Source organism: Pelmatolapia mariae, linkage group LG20 (assembly GCF_036321145.2).
Source record: "Pelmatolapia mariae isolate MD_Pm_ZW linkage group LG20, Pm_UMD_F_2, whole genome shotgun sequence".
Lineage (NCBI taxonomy): Eukaryota > Metazoa > Chordata > Actinopteri > Cichliformes > Cichlidae > Pelmatolapia > Pelmatolapia mariae.
In genome coordinates, this window is record NC_086244.1 from 28,850,383 (window position 1) to 28,869,642 (window position 19,260).

The 19,260-nt window shown below is 40.5% G+C and overlaps 1 protein-coding gene across 3 annotated transcripts; it reads left to right on the top strand.

The window, feature by feature from the left end:
• The first annotated feature begins 391 nt into the window (after positions 1 to 391).
• Positions 392 to 18,477, top strand: ube4b (ubiquitination factor E4B, UFD2 homolog (S. cerevisiae)). Of its 3 annotated transcripts, XM_063463564.1 has the most exons (30): positions 392 to 698; positions 1,694 to 1,913; positions 4,288 to 4,423; positions 4,703 to 4,790; positions 5,116 to 5,260; positions 5,369 to 5,594; positions 5,775 to 6,247; positions 6,371 to 6,399; positions 6,743 to 6,918; positions 8,507 to 8,648; positions 8,947 to 9,047; positions 9,254 to 9,368; positions 10,191 to 10,274; positions 10,439 to 10,495; positions 10,984 to 11,100; positions 11,501 to 11,599; positions 11,701 to 11,814; positions 12,032 to 12,230; positions 12,597 to 12,735; positions 12,819 to 12,918; positions 13,111 to 13,238; positions 13,415 to 13,513; positions 13,747 to 13,982; positions 14,130 to 14,256; positions 14,401 to 14,545; positions 14,774 to 14,908; positions 15,341 to 15,532; positions 15,883 to 16,057; positions 17,053 to 17,199; positions 17,352 to 18,477. In XM_063463564.1, the coding sequence occupies exons 1-30, from the start codon at positions 672 to 674 to the stop codon at positions 17,414 to 17,416; spliced, it is 4,236 nt and encodes a 1,411-aa protein (XP_063319634.1). In that variant the 5' UTR covers positions 392 to 671; the 3' UTR covers positions 17,417 to 18,477. The 3 variants fall into 3 exon arrangements, with proteins under 3 accessions (XP_063319634.1, XP_063319631.1, XP_063319633.1); XM_063463561.1 differs by lacking the exon at positions 6,371 to 6,399 and having other exon boundaries at positions 5,775 to 6,236; positions 6,808 to 6,918; XM_063463563.1 differs by lacking the exons at positions 5,775 to 6,247; positions 6,371 to 6,399; positions 6,743 to 6,918.
• The last annotated feature ends 783 nt before the right edge of the window (positions 18,478 to 19,260 follow it).

The window sequence follows — 19,260 nt, forward strand, 5'->3', positions numbered from 1 at the left end:
GCTGCCCACACTGTCACACACGTGATGTGGCTGTAACTGCGGTAAAAATAAATAGGCATTAAAATAAAATGTATAGGCACATACTGTATATTGCAGGCATCTTTACCTGGTGACAGATGATTGGCAATTACGTCACTAATATAAGTCTTTGCAGTGACCTTGCACCCCTCTGACTGGCCATGGTTCACGCACGCTCAGTTTGATGCGTTGTATGTGGTAACTGTAACCTCAGTTATAACCCGAGGTCACGCAAATGCAGGAGCGTTATATTAAAGGGACCTAAAACAGATTTTTATACTTACACAACAGATGAAATACTCCATTTATCTGTGCGACACGCTACGCACCCCCACCTTTGGTCCCTTTGGTCACGTGACTTGTGGAACCAAAATGGCCGCTGTTGTATTTTGACGTATAATAGCTAGCTACTTTTCTTTTTGTTTCATTCTTGGTAGAAAACCAGCAAACAGCAGACTTTTTGGGGGAACTATATTTCGCCATCCTCCGAATATCGGTGTCGTTTTTTATCTTGAAGACAATCAAAAGCCTGACACATATATTTGTTGAACGAGTTAGACTATGCATATTTAGATCTAATACAAGCTAGCTAGCTGGCTCTGGCTGGCATATTAAAGCATTAGAAAGTGAAATAGCTAGCTGTCTTAGCTGGGATGATGGAGGAGTTGAGCGCAGATGAGGTAAGGTGACAATATGAATAAACGCTTACACAGGGAATTGAAATGATTTTACGTTACTGACGTTAGAAATGTACGTTTTGCAAATTCTTTCTTTACCCCTTTTAGGGGTATTGCTGCTAGCTGAGGTGCTACAAAAACTAGCTGATGGAAGAAATACATTTTCGACAAATATCCCAGTTAGCTAGAACACGGCAGTGGGTGTCACGCCGTTTAACTCAAAGGCTAATTATTCACTTCTTATATTGGGAATATAAGAAGTGAAAGAACGAGAGGTGGATTTGGGCCGTGTTCTATTTAGCTGGAGCAGCTGGGTTGCTAAATGAAAGTAGCTAACGTAATGCTACAAGCTGGAGAACACTGCTCTTATATAAAGCATCGAAAATATTTCAAGATATTGTTAGCCGCTTGTAAGTAGCAGATATTTTTCGGTGTTGTGTTTTGACAGGGAGATTAGGAAGGGAAGACGTTCTTTTTACTGATTTGTTTTCGCATGTCACCTCGCGGCGGTTTAGCTGACAGTCAGAAATTAGCCTGCGAGACGACTCAGCATAAAAAACACACACAGAGACCGGGCCACCATTGTGCAATCAGCCGTGGGCCGATGCATGGCCATTGAGCTGTTTATGTGAAATCGCATACAGCATACTGCAGCTTACTGTCATCATTTTCAGCTGCTCGATTAGCATTCAGCAGAGTGTGCAGCAGATAATTTAGCTTTAACGTCGCTAAAGCTGAGACGATTGGTGACCGCATCTGACTTTATTCGCGATGTTTTTCTTCAGATCTGATTTTAAAACGTATAACAAAGAAAGTCTTTGCCTTAATGATCTGTCTTTTCTGGGCAATACATGCATAATTTGGTTATTCTTACAGTATCCAGGCATTTATATACATACATAGAGGTTTATTAATAACCTATCAATACATTTCAACATTATGCAGTTATGAAGAGCTACAGAGTTCTTTTAATGACCCTGTATATCTGCTCATTCAAGATTCGCAGGAGGAGATTGGCACGATTGGCAGGAGGACAAACGTCCCAGCCTAGCACCCCTCTCAGCACACCCCTGACATCCCCACAGAGAGAGACTCCACCTGGACCCCTCCCTGGACCCTCAGGTGCTGCACCCCAACCCGTGCCACCAGCTGCCTCTCAATCACTGGGCCTCAATGTCCACAGTGGTACCCCTGCCACATCCCCTATGGGCACCTCTGGTAAGAAATTAAAACAAGGTTCTGGGAGGCAATTTCCTATAAGGAAAAAAAAAAATATTGAAAAAAAGTTTAAATGATTCAGTGTTAAAATATCAAAAATCCCCCAAATCAGGGTACACTGTGACAAAAAAGTGTACCCTGCTAGATACGAATGGTGAGCCCTCTAATACAAAGGTAGAATGGAGGCTTCACTCATGCACAGGCTCTAGAAAATGCAGCAGAGATCCATGTATGGATACAGCAACAGTTTCCTGACATTGTTTGTTGCCATGCATAGCCAGCTGCTTTAAAGGTCTTCCTTTTAGGCCGAGTGGTGCATTTCCTAAGTGATTAATAAGAAGAAAAAAATACTGGCAGTTGAACAAGCCAAACCTACATACTAACTTATTAATGTGTATTACATCTGACATTGGTAGGGTAATCATTCGATTGCATGATTGTTGTATAACCAGGAGAGAGCTGTTAATTCCAGCCCCCTATCCGGTGTAAGATCCTCTGTTAATCAGATTTCTCGCTACCTGTCTGCAGTAGTCAGTAAGCAACTTAAAAATTCCAATCTGAGCCTTTGCTAACCCAGACTGACTAAACAGTTGGTTCTTCCTTAAGCAACAGTTGGTTCTTCCTTAAGCAACAGCTGTGACATGAATTCTAAAGCTGTACATGGTTGTTTATTCATGTCATATCTTTGTGTGGTTCCCAGTGGTAAGTGTTAGAGAATGGCAGTAAAAAGTGCCGTATTTTCAGCATTAAACGTCATCTTTGATTACAATATCAGGAAAGATTAAGACGATAAAAACTATTTTGTATAAAAACTAAACCTGAGGCATAGTTGAACAATCATTTCAAAGTCAAAGCCTCAAACCTGCTGTTTCTTCTTTAAACACCTGTAGATATGTCTATTAATATTTTCTTCATTTCTTCTGGCAAATGTATACCTTTATTTCCTGACTACTGCCACAACTCAAGAGCCTTTTTGCACATCCTCTTCCTTATTTCCTCTTCCTACGTTTCTTGATCTTTTCATGTCATCACACTCTGATATTATGCCACCCATGTATAGATGTATTTACTGCGTATGTCCTAGATTTTAGTCTAGCATTTGATTTGTTTATTCTTTTTGTTTCAAAATATTTTCATCGAATACATCAGAAAATAGGATTTAATGTGAAAGGTAACTCGAGGGCATTTCAAAGAGGAATCAGCCCTGTGTGCTTACACAGTTCACTGGTAAAGGTGTCTTGTTTTCTTTCTGTACAAAGGCCAGTTGAAAGTGAAGAGTAAACATGACTGATGTTTGGTTTTAGGTGACTGTTTGACATCAGTGACCTGGATCCATCATGTTTTTTGTTTCGATTTAATTTCCTCAGAGTTCTTAGTGTGCTTTTTTGTCTATGTCGTTACTCTAATCGCTGTATGTTGGGACTGATTATACCTTGAAAGCAATAAAAAGATTAGAAAAATCTGTAAAACAGGAAAAGACACCACAGACTAAAATTCAATGCTGTGCAAAGGATTTAAAGTGTACAGTATGAATCAATACAGTCAATATTTTTCGTTTCTCCAAAACTTTAGTTCATCTGAGGGGTTGGTGAGTTATGTTGAACTTAAAGTCAGAGCTTTCTGCGTCACAAAAGTAGCTTTAAAACCTCTGCTCACCACATAACATGGTAGGGAGCAGGTTACATTCAGTTTGGATTTAAAGGCTTGGGGGATTTTTGTGTTTCTCTTATTTACAGTATGTAAGTGCTTTATAGGATTTTGTTTTTACTCTTTTGAGGGGGGAGTATGTTTTATATGTGGAACTTTTTAAGTCTTACTTTACCAAAACTATCCAATAATGTCTAGCTGTAAAGTTACAGTAGCACAAACTGTGCATCTCATTCTGACTGGAATATGAATGTATTTAGCTGGTGATGCATAAAAATGGATACATGTTGTTATACTGGATTCAAATCTGCTGCTAAGTCAGAATTGCAGCTACCTAAACACAGTGCACATACCAAAATACCAATTCAATCGATACAATTAATTTCACTTTGATCTGCTGACAGACTAAAGCAACTTTGTTAGGCTGTGGAAGAATAACAGCAATGTTATATTGTATGCAGTTTAAAGTACTCACGTATGCACTCAGCATTGCAATAATTAACTCAAATGTTTTTCTTACTGCTCTGTGCACACAGAGCGCTACACCTGTGTTGAAAAACACAAGAAAAAAAAAAATTAAAAACAAAAGCAAGCAAATTTAAAACCTTACTATTTCCATTTTATCTGAAGATAGAGGCACAAGAAACCCTCCAGAAATGTGTCAGATTTGAGTCATTTTTGTCAGTGTTGTTCAGAGAGATTCACTTGTGGTGTTTTGCTCTTCCAGGGGTCGCTTATGGTAGTCAGAGCAGCGAGGGTGTGAGCTCACTCTCCAGCTCCCCCTCCAACAGCCTTGAGACTCAGTCCCAGAGTTTGTCCCGATCGCAGAGCATGGATATCGACCCTGCCTCCTGTGAAAAGAGGTGAGAGCGTCTCCTGTGTCCTATTGCCCTACCCAGCTTCTGTGTTCATTCTCAAACCCTAACCCTACCCAGCTTCTGTGTTCATTCTCAAATACTCCTTATCTGTGGAATTGAACAGAAGCTGTGAAAATAATGTGGCTTTCCTCAGCTCAGACTGAGAGGCATATGGACAGAGATTTGATTAATATTGACACTATGTACGATTTGAGCTTGGAATAATAGCATAGTTTCCTTGGAGATAATGGCTTATTAAGAACTGTGGTTTCTCTTTTATTCCAGCATGTCCCAGGTGGATGTGGACTCAGGGATAGAGAACATGGAGGTGGAGGACAGTGATCGCAGGGAGAAGAGAAACTTGACTGAAAAGGTAAGCAGTTAGAGTGAACATTAATCAAAAGATGTTGCCTCCTGGACTTTCTTGATATCCTGATAGATATGGTCAAAGTCCTAAACAAATAAACATTAAAGGAGTGTCTGGTTGTTTGCAGACGGGGGACTTTCCACAAACGCTATTCTTGGTTTCAGTTTTGTTTATATCAACTCATTCACACGTACCTCTGTTGTTTCTTGCTCAACCAGAGAGATCATGAGATAACGAGTATCCTGAGACTCAGTAATGCTTGTTCATTACGCATGTTTTTTTTGTTGTTTTTTTTTAAATCAAGGCTTCACTGTTTTTTTCTGCATCTTAGGAAACTTCTGCAAACTCAGATGTCTCTGAAGAACAGGCCCTGCAGCTCATTTGCAAGATTCTCCGCGTATCGTGGAAGGAGCAGGATAGAGATGTCATCTTTCTCCCTTCACTGGCTGCAGAGTTTCACCAGAACCCTAAAGAAGGTAACGCCACTAAACAACAGCTTTTACCATAAAAAGCTGATTCATCAAACACTTTGTTTTTGCACACGTGGGAGGCTCGTGCGACAGTTGTTATGTTTTCTCCTGCAGTATACTCTGACTTCAAAGACCTCATCAGCCAGATCCTGATGGAAGTCTTAATGATGTCCACCCAGTCACGTGTCCACAACCCCTTCGCCAGCTTGACGGCCACCTCACAGCCAATTGCAGCAGCCAAATCCCCTGACCATCGTCTGACACTGGTGCAGCCCTCCAGCCAAGGTGGAAGCCCAATGGGCCCTAGCGCTGGATCCTTTGGAGCCAGCTCTCTGTCCAGGCAAGTGCCATGAGTCATTATTAAGCTCGCGGAGACATATCAAGGCTGTTGATTGGGCTGTTTTTTCTATTTACTTTATTATCATGCTGCCATGTTCTTCCCAGTCTTTTTCATCATGCTTTAATCATTTCTGTTTTTAAGGCTTTAAGATCATTCTTGTCTTAACAATGTTATCCACAGTCTGTATGGCTGTGGTAGTCCTCACCCAGTGGCTTTGGATGCAGCCAAGAGGACCTCCCCCTCTCTCCTCACCCCTACTACACCGTCTACCCCACAGTTCCTTGTTCCCCCCAGCCCACCTGCTTCCACTCCTCCACGGCACTCCCTCAGTGCTCCATCTGCCCCAGTGCCCATTTCCCAAAGGTATCGCCCTTACTCGGTCACCACTCCCTGGGTGGCTCCTTCCCCGACAAGCCCGGGTCACAGAGGGTTTAGTTTCCCTGGACCCTCTCCCAGCCCTGCAGGACCCTCCGTTCCCCCCAACACTCCAGTTTCTGTGCCACCACCTTGCCCCCAGTCTTTATCCTTGAGCTCACCTATGGGTCACAACCAACCCTCCTCTGCAACCTCTCCTATGGTGCCTCCTTCTCCCAGACTGAACACTCGACAGGCTGCCTTTGCTGCCAGGATGCCTCCATCTAGGTATCTAAACTGTCACCTGCATGTCAGAGTGGAGTGCAAACGCAAGCCAATATACTAAAGCCTGAACCTTTGGTGATGTTTCTGTTCATCACTGGTTATATCTGCTCCTACATTAACTTTCCTGCATTTAGAAGTTACTAGCACTTTAACATTTCTGTGGTTAAAATCTTGTGAGACAATGAGATTTAAAAAATGCTACCTCTACCACAAAGTAACAATTTAAATTTAGGCAATTAAAAAAATTAATACATACATTTAATATTAACAGCTGTAGTTCTTTGTATAAAGTCATCATGACACAGAGATAGCATGAGTGTGCTAAAGTGATAGAAAACTGGTTTAAAAAGAGAGAAAGTAGTCTCCATGAAAGCATGCATCTTCCCTGTGCTCCCTTTCTCATTTCCTTTTTTTTGTTTGTTACTGTTCCACATTTGTCTTGATGCTTCCCCCCCCCCCCCCCCCCCCCCCCCCCCCCCCCCCCCGTTGGCTTTCTGCCTCCTCACGCTTGTGCATCATCCTCCTTTCTTCCAGTCTTTCTCTCATTTCACCTGTTTTTCTCTCGTCCTGTCAGCCCCTTTTCGTTCCTGTTTTTTGCCCTCTCTGACATATCTCAGGACAGCGATGATGAAGATTCTGAGGAGGAGCAGGAGGAGGATATTTCACAGGTTCAATTTGGGTCCAGGTACACCACTGCGTGGTGTGTGTTAATGCGCGTGTGTGTGCACGCTTGCTCAGGGATGGGCTCTGATGCATGTTCCAGCGGGTCCGGTAGGCTTGCCACTAACCGTGCACAACGACGCCAGGCGAGATTAAAGAAGATTAAACCATGTTTAGGAGTGTTTTGGTCATCGACATTCAGAGATAAATTCCCATAACTATAAATTTTAGTACATGCAATATGGAGGTAAGTAATAACCACAGTAACTCTTCTGCAAACGGCTTCAAGATCTAGAAAATCTTCAGTGCTATGAATGGCTCATTAATGACTCTGCGTTTCTGTCTGTATAAGAATCCATTTTTACGTTCACATCTTTCTTGAGAAGAGAAATCACCCTTAGCTCAAAGACATGTGAGCCACTGTTTCATCATTATGTAACCCGATCAGACAACATTAGATATTTATGTATAAGCCTACCAAACCCGTATTTTGTGTTTTTGATTGCCAACATTGGAAGTAACATCATGAATCCCTGACTGCAGAACTTCAAGCTCTCTGGCACTGCCCTGCTTTTGATTCATAAATGGAGAATTAGATCTCTAAGAAAATATTGTTGCTTATTATTTAAAACCATCATTTAGCCAGTATATATGTATGTGCACAGAAATACAGAATATATTGCTCACATTAGTAAATTGAATCTACTATGTTGATATCTCTTTTTTTATGCTGTGGCTCAGAGAAGTTTGGAACAGGTTTGACCTTTGCGGCTTTCATATGTTTCTGTTGTCTAAATCATCTTGACATTATTATTACTAATATGGAAATTGATTGACAGCAAGGCTTATTGTGCCATATATACAGCTGAGAAACCCATAGAGAGAAAATCATTTTGATTCTTCTTGTTCAAATGTTTTAGCTCACACTTTCAGTGAGTTTGTCTTCATTGTAGCCTCATTTGTGTTCATTGTAGCTTATAGGATCCATAGATATCTTCAGTAGCATAGTTGCCCAAAAATCAAACTGTATGTGTTTTTTTTGTTTGTTTTATTTGAGGACCATAAGTACAAACCTTAAAAGGGGTTGATGAAATAAAGTAATTTGATTGGGTACCGACATTAACATTCTCTTGCATGGAGCTGAGAAACTGTTCCTCACAGTAGCAGAAACAGTTCATCTGATTCACATTTGAGTTCAGTTTGCTTCTTATCTTATTAAAGAAAGAAAAAAATCTGTAGAGCTCGACCGATATAGGACTTTTTAAGACTCATACTGGTATTTGGTGATTTAGAAAAAAAAAATTATATCGGCCATTTGTTTTTCTTTTCTTTTTTTTGTTTTTCAGGCACACAAAACATAAACAGATTCCCTTTTTCTTACATGTAATTTGTGTGCTCTTACTGAGTTGACATGACAATACAGTTTGACACTAATCTTATTTTGCCATCTGCTCGGATCACCTGGTGGTTGAATTTTGCAATGCTACCTTTAAAGTGCTTTAGTTTGTTGTCTTTCAGGACTTTTCAGGAAAGTTTGATTCTAATGCTACGTCTGTTCAACATTGGCTGTTATTTGATGAGCCTCTCTGTCTGTGTCTAATTTTTTTTTGTAGTCTTGGGGCATGTGGAGGGGGGATGTCCTGCGAATCAGCCAGCGACCGCTTCACCATTGAAACATGCAAAGAGACAGAGATGCTGAACTACCTCATTGAGCGTTTTGACAGTGTTGGCATGGAGGAGAGGAAAGCTCCCAAGGTAGATGACAATCTATAAGACCAATAAATATCCTGACCAGGATTTATAGCAGATGATTTATTTTTCTTTCCTAAAATATTTAAGATTTGAGATCAAAATCATAATAAGAGCTGATATATAAAGGTCTTTAATATGTTCTTCATGTTTCAATTGTTTTAAAATGCACTGAGTATAGAAGAACAGGTTGTGCTTTGTAGACTAGCTGCAGGCATTAGGCATAGCTCGTCACATAACACTTTTTTTTTTTTTTAATCACACTGCAGTCAGTCTCACTCTTCTCTCTGTGTTTCTTTCTCAGATGTGTAGCCAACCAAATGTCAGCCAGCTTCTCAGTAACATTCGCTCTCAGTGTATTTCCCATGTTGCCCTGGTCCTTCAAGGCGCTCTGACCCAGCCTCGGTAAGAAGCCATCCATTAACTCAGACGATCTCTGGGTTTTTACTCTTTTAAAAAAAAAAAAAAAAAAAATTTTATTACGCTCTCACCATATTTGTGCATGTTCCGTTCCTTTTCCCTCTCTGTATCCATAGCAACTAGTCATTCACCTTGTCTCCAAATGTGTGATTTATTAATTTATTTATTTGCCGTGTGTTTACTACTTTTAGGAGCCCTCTCCAACAGTCTCTGCTGGTACCTTACATGCTGTGTCGGAACCTTCCATATGGCTTTATTCAGGAGCTGGTGCGCATTACTCACCAGGAGGATGAAGTATTCAGACAGGTGACGAGCACATCCATCCATTCTTTTGGATCTGTTTATGTTTACTTTAAGCTGTGGGTTTTTTCCAAAAGAATTCTTACTGCTGCACTCATTTGCTTCCTGTGCACTATAGCTCATACTGTTTGGTACAGACCGGCTCTTTACACACACCCATAAATAATCTAGTTAACTGTAATTAATGGGGATGAATCAGTTTAAAAAGGTAGAACTGTATTTCTTCATATTTCTTCATAACAGCTGGAGATGATCTCACACAGCCATATACAGTTTGTACTGGGTGATTCAACTAAGTAAAGCCCAAATATCCATTTTTAATTGTCAGGTTCAGCACAGATAGAACTGGAAAGTCTGCACGCTGAAGCTTTACCAGCCCAGCATGACTGTAAACAGACTGTACAAGGTTGAATCTGCACACTGTGTTTCTCTGGGTTGATCCTGCAAAGCCAGAAATGATAATTTGCTACAAAAACAATCCTTGCCCTTTTTTTCCCCAACCTATTTCTCCTGTAGATGGAGCACCTAAATTTAAACAGCTAGAAGGTGACGCCTTGACTAATAGTAGTTCAAGTAAAATACTGCAGATGGAAATTTATGTTGGAGGTTTACATGCTGAATTCATTTTTTTTCCTCCCATATTTTGCCGTCTGCTTGTCCAGATGCATGAATATAAATATATAAAAACAGAGTGATCCCATGTTTAGGGCAGCTAGTTAAACACCCTCACAGTGATGTGTAAATACGGACCGTGTGAAGGTTTCTCCAAGGTCAAAATGCACTGAAGCACTGAAGCATGCTGTTTAATGTGTTGTTGTTTTTATTTAGATCTTCATCCCTATCCTCCACGGCCTGGCTCTTGCGGTCAAAGAATGTTCCTTTGACAGTGACAACTTTAAATTTCCCCTCATGGTAAGGAGACATTGTCCTGGTCTTTCCTGCAGCTGCAGTAATTCTGTAGGGAATATATCATACAGCATGGAATGAAGCACACATCCACACAACTCATTTTTAGCACAGTTCACGTGCTGGGTTGTAATCCTTTTCTGACCTGATGTCTGTTTTTGATTTTACAGGCATTAGCTGAGCTTTGTGAAATTAAGTTTGGAAAGACTCACCCGGTGTGCAATTTGGTAAGTATACAAATGGAAAGGTAAAGCTACATCGTAACACCTGAGTGTTGTTCACTGGGTCCTTATGGCTCCAATTATTTTGGACATGTATTGTGAAAGCAGTTTGGTTACCCTGAGCTTATTAATAAATGTAGCTGTTGTGAGACACTTTCCTCGTACCAGGAAGGTATGAACTCTGCCTGTTGTGAGACATTTTCCTGTTACGTGGAAAAATGGCAAGAGGAAATTCCCCGATGGGGGGGGTGGGGTCTCTTAGCTCTCTTAGTGCTTGTTATCTGTCCAATAATATTCTTTACTTGGTGTTTACGTTTTTAAAATACTGTGGAATTAATTGATGTATAATTAGCCATTTAGCTTCACTTAGGGAAAATGAGTTATGAGTTACAGTTACTGTTGATTAGTATATAATATATAAATGTATAAATCAGTGTTATTAACCACCCTTGATAATAACATGTATTAAATCAAGGATTGTGTAATGTGTGCAGGTAACATCACTGCCTTTGTGGTGTCCCAAACCTCTGAGCCCTGGATGTGGCAGAGAGATTCAGAGACTGTCCTACCTGGGAGCCTTTTTCGGCCTCTCTGTGTTCGCTGAGGATGATGTGAGTTGTTCTCTACGATGAGTTGTACTTTGTCTGAATCTCAATTAAATCAGGAGTGTCAAACGTAAGGCCCAGGGGCCAGAATCAGCCCGACTCCAATCGGTCCCAGTGAATGGCTTAGGAAAAGGTGAAGGAAGGCATAAATTGTGGACTTTTAACTGTCTTAACAGAAGTTTTTCTACTTCTCCTACTGATGAGGACCTCCCCTGTGACCATTCTTATTACACCATATTATTATTATTATTATCATATTATCTAATTAAGTAAAGGATAAACTATGGGAAGTAACGCAAACCTCATATTTAAAAAAATAGAACAAAACTGAAAAGCACCAACCATTTCGATGACAAAAGGCTTTGTTTTTTTGGCTTTTTTTTTTCTTTTCTTTTTTTTTTTTTAGACAAAAGTTGGAGACAAATACTTCTCCGGCCCGGCCATCACCATGGAGAACACACGAGTCGTCAGCCAGTCACTGCAGCACTACCTGGAGTCTGCAAGGGTAAGTCTCTATTTCATGTTTTTATTTTTTATTTTTAATAGTTGTTTTTTTCAGCAGTGTGGAATGATGTTGTTTATTGATTTATTTATTTTTTAAATCAGGGTGACATGTTCAAAGTTCTCCACAACATCCTGCTAAACAGTGAAACGCGGGAGTTGGCTCTTAATTACATGGCAGCTCTAGTCAACTACAATGTGAAGAAAGCCCAGATGCAGGTAAAGTTTGTATGTTTTACAGTCAGCGCTGCTGATAAAATTGATGTTTTTGATATTACTAGATTCAGACCATATGGAACAAACGTGATTAAAAGTATATTAATTTTAGAAGTCATTCTTGATATTATTTCATCTTCGGGGGCAGGTGTTTACTGTGTGTTTGTACAGATTTTAATTTAAAAAAAAACAAACAAAAAAACATTCTCCTCTCTTCCAGACTGATGACAAGCTGGTTTCAACAGACGGTTTCATGCTTAACTTCTTATGGGTGCTGCAACAGCTGAGCATGAAGATCAAGTTAGAGACAGTGGATCCCTACTATATTTTCCATCCACGGTGTCGCCTTGTCGTCAGTCTTGAGGAAACGCGTCTCAAAGCCACCATGGATGAGCTCAAGGCCTGGCTGTCTGAACTACGTAAGCTGGCATAACCAGAAATGCTCAGATACATACGATCATTTCAGTAAATCTAAGTGGACCGCATAGGTTTTAAAGAGGGCGGTCGTTAAAGATAAATATCAGTTGCATGTGAACTCGTAATTCTGCAGTTCTCATGAACTAATCCTAAGCATATCAGAGCCACAGTTTTATTTTGTTTTGGGGTATTTTTAACTAATCTAATTGGTTAAAAGAGTCACTTTGTTGCTTTGATGCTGTGAATGAAATCTTTTAAATCTGTGGGCTTAGTAGTGTTACATGATAACTTAGGTCACTAACTTTGTAGAGACTAAAGCTAATATTTGTGTCCTTATAACCATAAATTTCATGTGTGAATATGTACAGATAAAGACCCCGCCAAGTTCACAGAACCCAAATTTCCTACCGAGTGTTTCTTTTTGACGCTTCACACCCACCACTTATCCATCCTGCCTGGCTGCCGGCGCTACATCCGGAGATTACGAGCCATCCGCGAACTCAACAGGTACACGCTCGCACATCTACACAGACAATCATATCGCGTTAAGTGTATGCGTGTGTATTAATACTGCTATTTTTATCTTTTAGGACTGTAGAGGAGCTCAAAAACAGTGAGAGCCAGTGGAAAGATTCTCCCCTGGCGAGTCGACACAGAGAGATGCTCAAACGCTGCAAAACTCAGCTTAAGGTCAGTGTTACGTACTTGTAGATGGAGCCACTGTCTTAATTCATTTAATGATCAAAAATCAAGGACCAATTTAAATGTAGAGATGTGAGAATGCTCTCTGCATTTCTTGGTTGGGTATATTTGGAAGACACGCGTGGCTGATTTTGGCACGCAGCATGTTTACAGACGAGTGATTGTTACTGTGTGTGACAGAAACTGGTGCGAGCCAAAGCTTGTGCTGATGTGGGCCTTCTGGATGAGAACCTGCTCCGCAGATGTCTGCAGTTTTACAGCACAGTCATCCAGCTCATTCTTCGCATGGTGGACCCCACCTACCCCAAGTTAGTCACCTCTCTGACGCACCATGTTGCCATTTGTTTTGATATCGATGTCAGAGGAACAGCTGTGGCATCACACAGTTTGTCTGTTTTTTTCCAGTATTTTTATTTTTTTTGCTTCACTTCAGTTTATTATTAAATCAAGAAGTAATATGTTTGTTTTTCCCTCCCTTGCGCAGCATTAACCTGCCTCTGAACCCCGAGATTCCCAAAAGCTTTGCTGCTCTGCCTGAGTTTTACATTGAAGATGTGGCAGAGTTTCTGCTTTTTGTTGTGCAGTAAGTCCTCTGCTCTCTGCTCATCTATCATGTTTTAATGACTGTCCTGTGGAGGGCAGTAATAAAATGTTAACAGGAAGGAACGATGAGGGGGAAAATGCAGATATTAAATGCTTAACAGGTCTATAAATGTGTATATACATGTATAAATCCATAATTCCCAGTGAATTTTGTGAGGAAAAATTAAATCCAAATAAGGGATTTGTGAACTGCTATCTCCTCTTTTCTCCCAGGTACTCACCCCAGGTTTTATATGAGCCATGTGTCCAGGACATTGTCACCTTCTTGGTGGTGTTCATCTGCAGTCAGAACTACATCAGGAACCCCTACCTTATCGCTAAGTTGGTGGAGGTGCTATTCGTCACCAACCCCGCTGTTCAGCCTCGTACTCAGCGATTCTCTGAAATGATGGAGAACCACCCGTTGTCCGTCAAACACCTGGTCCCTGCTCTCATGAAGTTTTACACTGGTGAGCTTTATGTTGTGCTGCAGTTCTCTGCTGATGTTGTGCTCGGTAGAATAAAAATCCAGCTGACTGGCACGTGTTTATTTTTTACTACAAGTTGTGATCTTTTCAAGAAAAAAGTTCACTAAAATCTTTCCCTCCTCTGGTCAGATGTTGAGCATACCGGTGCTACCAGTGAGTTTTACGATAAGTTCACTATACGGTACCATATCAGCACGATCTTCAAGAGCCTCTGGCAAAACATTGCCCACCATGGAACCTTCATGGAGGAGTTCAAGTGAGTTTGCTATTGACAAAACCAGCAGTTGCAATGTTTTATTTTTACCTTATTTTAAAGAAATTGTAGTTTAGAGTTTGTGGCTGTATGACTTTTCCAGCCTCACATCCTCTTCTGTCTCCTTTTGTCCTTCTTTCACACCAGCTCTGGCAAGCAGTTTGTGCGCTACATCAACATGCTGATTAATGACACCACCTTCTTGTTAGATGAGAGCCTTGAATCCCTGAAGCGTATTCATGAAGTTCAAGAGGAGATGAAGAATAAAGAGCAGTGGGAGCAGCTGCCAAGGGTCAGTGCTCAGTTTTGTAGGGTCCTATATTTGTTTATTAGTTTTTACAGAGTCTAGCACAGACAAAACTGTGTCAGAGATCATATTTTATCAGATTATCACTTCATTCACAGTTGTGCTGAGCTGTGAAGACAGGCAGAAGGTTACTGCCATTGTATAGGGTAACTTATTTATTATTTTGTCTTTTTTTTTGTTGTTGTTTTTTGGGGGGGTTGTACAAATTTTCAGGAGCAGCAGCAGAGTCGTCAGTCCCAGCTGACTCAGGATGAGCGGGTGTCCCGCTCCTATCTGGCCCTGGCTACCGAAACAGTTGAAATGTTCCACATCCTCACCAAGCAGGTCCAGAAGCCTTTCCTAAGGCCTGTGAGTGTCACTGTTACCAATGAACACTTGATGTATTCTATACAAATAATATAAAGGAAGCATTATTTGCCATTTTCCTCCAGGAATAGCATAGAATAGGTAGGTTGTCATTCAAACATAGACCAGTGCACGTTAGAACGAAATGTCGGTCCATTGACTCGACATTGGACTAATGTATGCATCCATCCATACATCTTCCCTTTTCCACAGCAATAAAACAGCAAAAAACAAATGTATATCATTATTCCAGACATAAAGCACTGCCATGAATATACAGTAATGTGAAACAGTCCAGGGACAGTTTCAGAATGTACCTTGTATAAGAGGGGTGTGGGGGTTATGGAGAGTTCAACAGTATGATGTCTTGGGCAATGAAACTATTGGAGAATCTATAGATGTGCTTTTCTAAACAGTGGCTCCTTCTTCACACAGGAGCTGGGGCCTCGTTTAGCTGCCATGCTGAACTTTAACCTCCAGCAGCTGTGCGGGCCCAAGTGTCGGGACCTGAAGGTGGAGAACCCAGAGAAGTATGGCTTTGAGCCCAAGAAACTCCTAGACCAGCTGACAGACATCTACCTGCAGCTAGACTGTGCTCGCTTTGCTAAAGCTATAGCAGATGACCAGGTTGGCACTGATGGGAGAGGGGGGAAAATTTGTCTACATTTAGTTATCCTGAATCATCTGTCGTGACTTTATTGCCGTGCCAGTTAGCATGAATTCTCTACTGCACGTGGAGAATATAGTGTATATATATAATTCCTGATTTGTTGAGAGAACAAAGAGAACATTATGAATGATGAAGCCACATTATTACACATTATTGTTATGAGAGATTTACATCAGAACATATATGTATGAAACGCAGCAGTTGCTTGTTGTGTGCAAGTGTGAAGACATGGCTTAAATTTCAAATCTGTGATGTGATGACAGTAAGGTACTGAAGTCTGACCTCAGGGACTTGTTGCTCTTTGCAGAGGTCATACAGCCGTGAACTCTTTGAGGAGGTGATCTCAAAGATGAGGAAGGCTGGCATTAAGTCCTCAATTGCCATTGAGAAATTCAAGCTGCTATCGGAGAAGGTGGAGGAAATAGTCGCCAAGAACTCCCAGTCTGAAATGGACTACAGTGATGCACCGGATGAGTTCAAAGGTGTGTGAAAGACTGTGTTTAAACAGCACAACTAGAACTTTTGAATCTGGTTATGCAGCAATGGTAAAGCGAATCATCTTTCCCACAGCTGGTTTAATAACATCTCACTCTGATATGTGCTGTATCGTTAAATTAATCTATCTAGATCACTTCAGAGTAATGTATTGAGATCCTCAAATAACATCCATATAAAAATAATGGGTCACATTGCGCTGCTTCTGAAAGCATCATATTAAATATATTTCTAGGTCTTCAAATGCAGTTTTTAAATAATATTGTCATTGTGTAAAAGACTGACCTGTGACCTCGGGTCAGTCAATGACAGACGGGATCTTTAACGGCCTCTTCTGCTATTGAATTCCAGACATATGTGGTGGATTTTGAAGCTCACACTGGTCATCTAGACAGCTTAGTGCAAGGCTATCGAGTAACCACAGACTTAATATAATCTAGAAAGAGTATGTGGTCTGCGTGCCTCCTTTGATTCTCAGATATGCCAGCCAGCCCACCACAGTTGATGGGAGTGTGCCATACAGGAGACTTGAGTATCAGCTGTCTGTGTAGATGAAATCTCCCACGACAGGTTTTATTTTTGTAGCACCAGTCCTACTGTAACAACCTTGTGACATTTCAACACAGAGCCCCACGCCACCAAACGCTCTGTATCGGACTTCATGGGAAATTTTGTTTACTAGTGTTTTGATAGGTGCATCAATATTGTGGTCATATAAAACATTTTTTGGACATGTGACAGGCTCCTACACAAACCAACATGGGCACACATGTATGTCATTTGCTGATTACATTTATTTATTTATTGTTTTTACGCTTAAACAAAGAAGTTTAATTTTAATATTTTTGCTTTTAATGTTGTAATACTGGTCCCTCTCCTTATCCAATCAGGGCGCCAGTGCTGCTGGTGATGAATCTGATTTTTAGTGTAGCATCTCGCTTGTAATTGTCTGTAAAATCTGTGTGTGACTGTGTTACAACAGACCCTCTGATGGACACGCTGATGACCGACCCTGTGATGCTGCCTTCGGGGAACATCATGGACAGATCCATCATCTTACGCCACCTGCTCAACTCCCCCACTGATCCCTTCAACAGGCAGCCACTCACAGAGAACATGCTGGAGTCAGGTAACTCCACCATTTATCCTTTTACTTTATTTATTTTAAACAGATAATGTAAATAAGTGTTTCTGTTCAAGGTGCGCAAGATAATGCACTTATAGCTGGAGTCGAGGCTAATAATTTCAGGATGCCTAAATGTCACAATGTTAATTCCACAGTGCCTGAACTGAAGGAGAGGATCCACACCTGGATGAGGGAGAAACAGGGTGGACGGGGCGTCTAAGGACTACGTCACTGATGTCTGGCTAATCATCATTAAGGGATCTGTCCAAATCACCTGAATTCAGCATCACTACTACCAATGAGAACAAAAAAAACAAACATTTTGAATGGAGAGGAAAAAAAGGAGACTTGATTTGATAATTTTTGTTGTTTTTTTTTTTGGTTTTTTTTTGCATTTACCCTTTTTGTCTCAAACCATTATCATGGTTCTAAAACAAAACATAATAAAGCTAAGACTTTTAAGTTTTTCTCATGAGTTTGTGTATATATATATACATATATATATAAAAAATATATATATCAAAGTATATACATTAATTTAACAATAGTGCATTATAAAGCTGCAGAAACCATTACCAACAGGTTTACCTGCGAGGTGCATACAGTCTCTTCATTGATCACCTTCCTTTACGGTTCTCATTTTGTTTGGTATTACTGAGTCTGGTTGGGTTCTGATAAAACTGTTAGCCTCAAGTTTTCTTTATCAAGACTTGTGACGGTAATGAGTTTGAGTCCACGTAATGTTTAATGGTGTCCCAGAGATAACTTATGCACAGTTTGTGCTTGTAGAAGAGGTTCAGGATTGGGAATACCCTAAACTAATCCTCAGTATCAGCTTTTGTTTTGAGTACAGTAGGAAGATGAGCTGTGGCTCACAATGATAAAGTGTGCCCAAATTTTCCTTCTCGGTCACGTTTTCCCCGCTGACTTTGATAGATTGAATTTACTTGTGTGTGTGTGTGTGTGTGTGTGTGTGTGTGTGTGTGTGTGTGTGTACGGGTGTGTGTACGGCCTTAAGTCAAGAACCTCCTGAGCGCCACATGGACATGTAATCCCCATTTTAGGTCGAGTGGAAGGACCGTGAGAATGTAGCATGATCACCTCAAGCACCATCCTAGGAGCACACCATTAAGTCATCTCACCTTAAAATGGTCTCTTTCAAATAGCACTGTACCTAACTTGACCTTGCTGACCTTAACTGTACAGGAAATTATTTCCTTTAACCACATACCTGTTTTGGAAGCTAGGATTTTGAACTCAAATAAATGATGATGCACATTATTTCACAACTGGTCACCATTTTTTTCCCCCCTCAGACTGATGTCTTAGTGGCTTTGTTTAGTATCTTTTTTAAAATTTAAGTTTAGTGTAAGTAAAGAAAACAAAGACGCCCATGACAAGATACAAAATAACAGATCAATTGCATTTTATTTATACAGTGCCAAATTACAACTGTTGCCTCAAGAAGCTTTATATTATAAGGTGAAGACCAAGAGGAGGCAGGACAAAAGACACAGTGGAACAGAGAGGGAAAAACAACTACATAAATAGCAAAAAAAAAAAAAAAAAAGCTGGATGTGGCAAATATAATGCAAACCTGTTTTCATTTTGTGTCAGCAAAGGTAACTTCCAGTTCTAGGGAACAAAAAAGTTGCAATCTTTTTTTGGAATGTGAATAGGCTAGTCATTGTTCTTAATTAAACTTGGCGACAGTCCAGGATTTACTGGCAAGGACACCTGTTAAACTTTTAACTCCAAATTCATTCCAAAAAAGAAACTGCAACTGCAAAAATATCACAGGAAAGTGAATTGCTTTGAATCAAACCTGCCTCTTAATGGTTCTGCCAGAGGTTCCCTCCTGTTAAAAGGAAGTTTTTCCTTCCCCTTGTCGCCATGTGCTTGCTCAAAGGGGGTTGTTTGATTGTTGAGGTTTACTCTCTATTATTGTATGGTCTTTACAATAAAAAAAACGTCTTGAGGCAACTGCTGTAGTGATTTGGCGCTAAATGAGTAAAATTTAATTGAACTGATTATATTCAAACACAGCAGGAAATGTATTTGCTC

Bases quoted from the DNA above. Each gene is read 5' to 3' on its own strand.
- ube4b (XM_063463564.1), top strand. From the start codon at position 672: ATGATGGAGGAGTTGAGCGCAGATGAG. The intron at 11,101-11,500 runs GTGAGTTGTTCT...TTTTTTTTTTAG, and splicing joins CTGTGTTCGCTGAGGATGAT to ACAAAAGTTGGAGACAAATA. The intron at 12,919-13,110 runs GTCAGTGTTACG...TGTGTGTGACAG, and splicing joins GCTGCAAAACTCAGCTTAAG to AAACTGGTGCGAGCCAAAGC.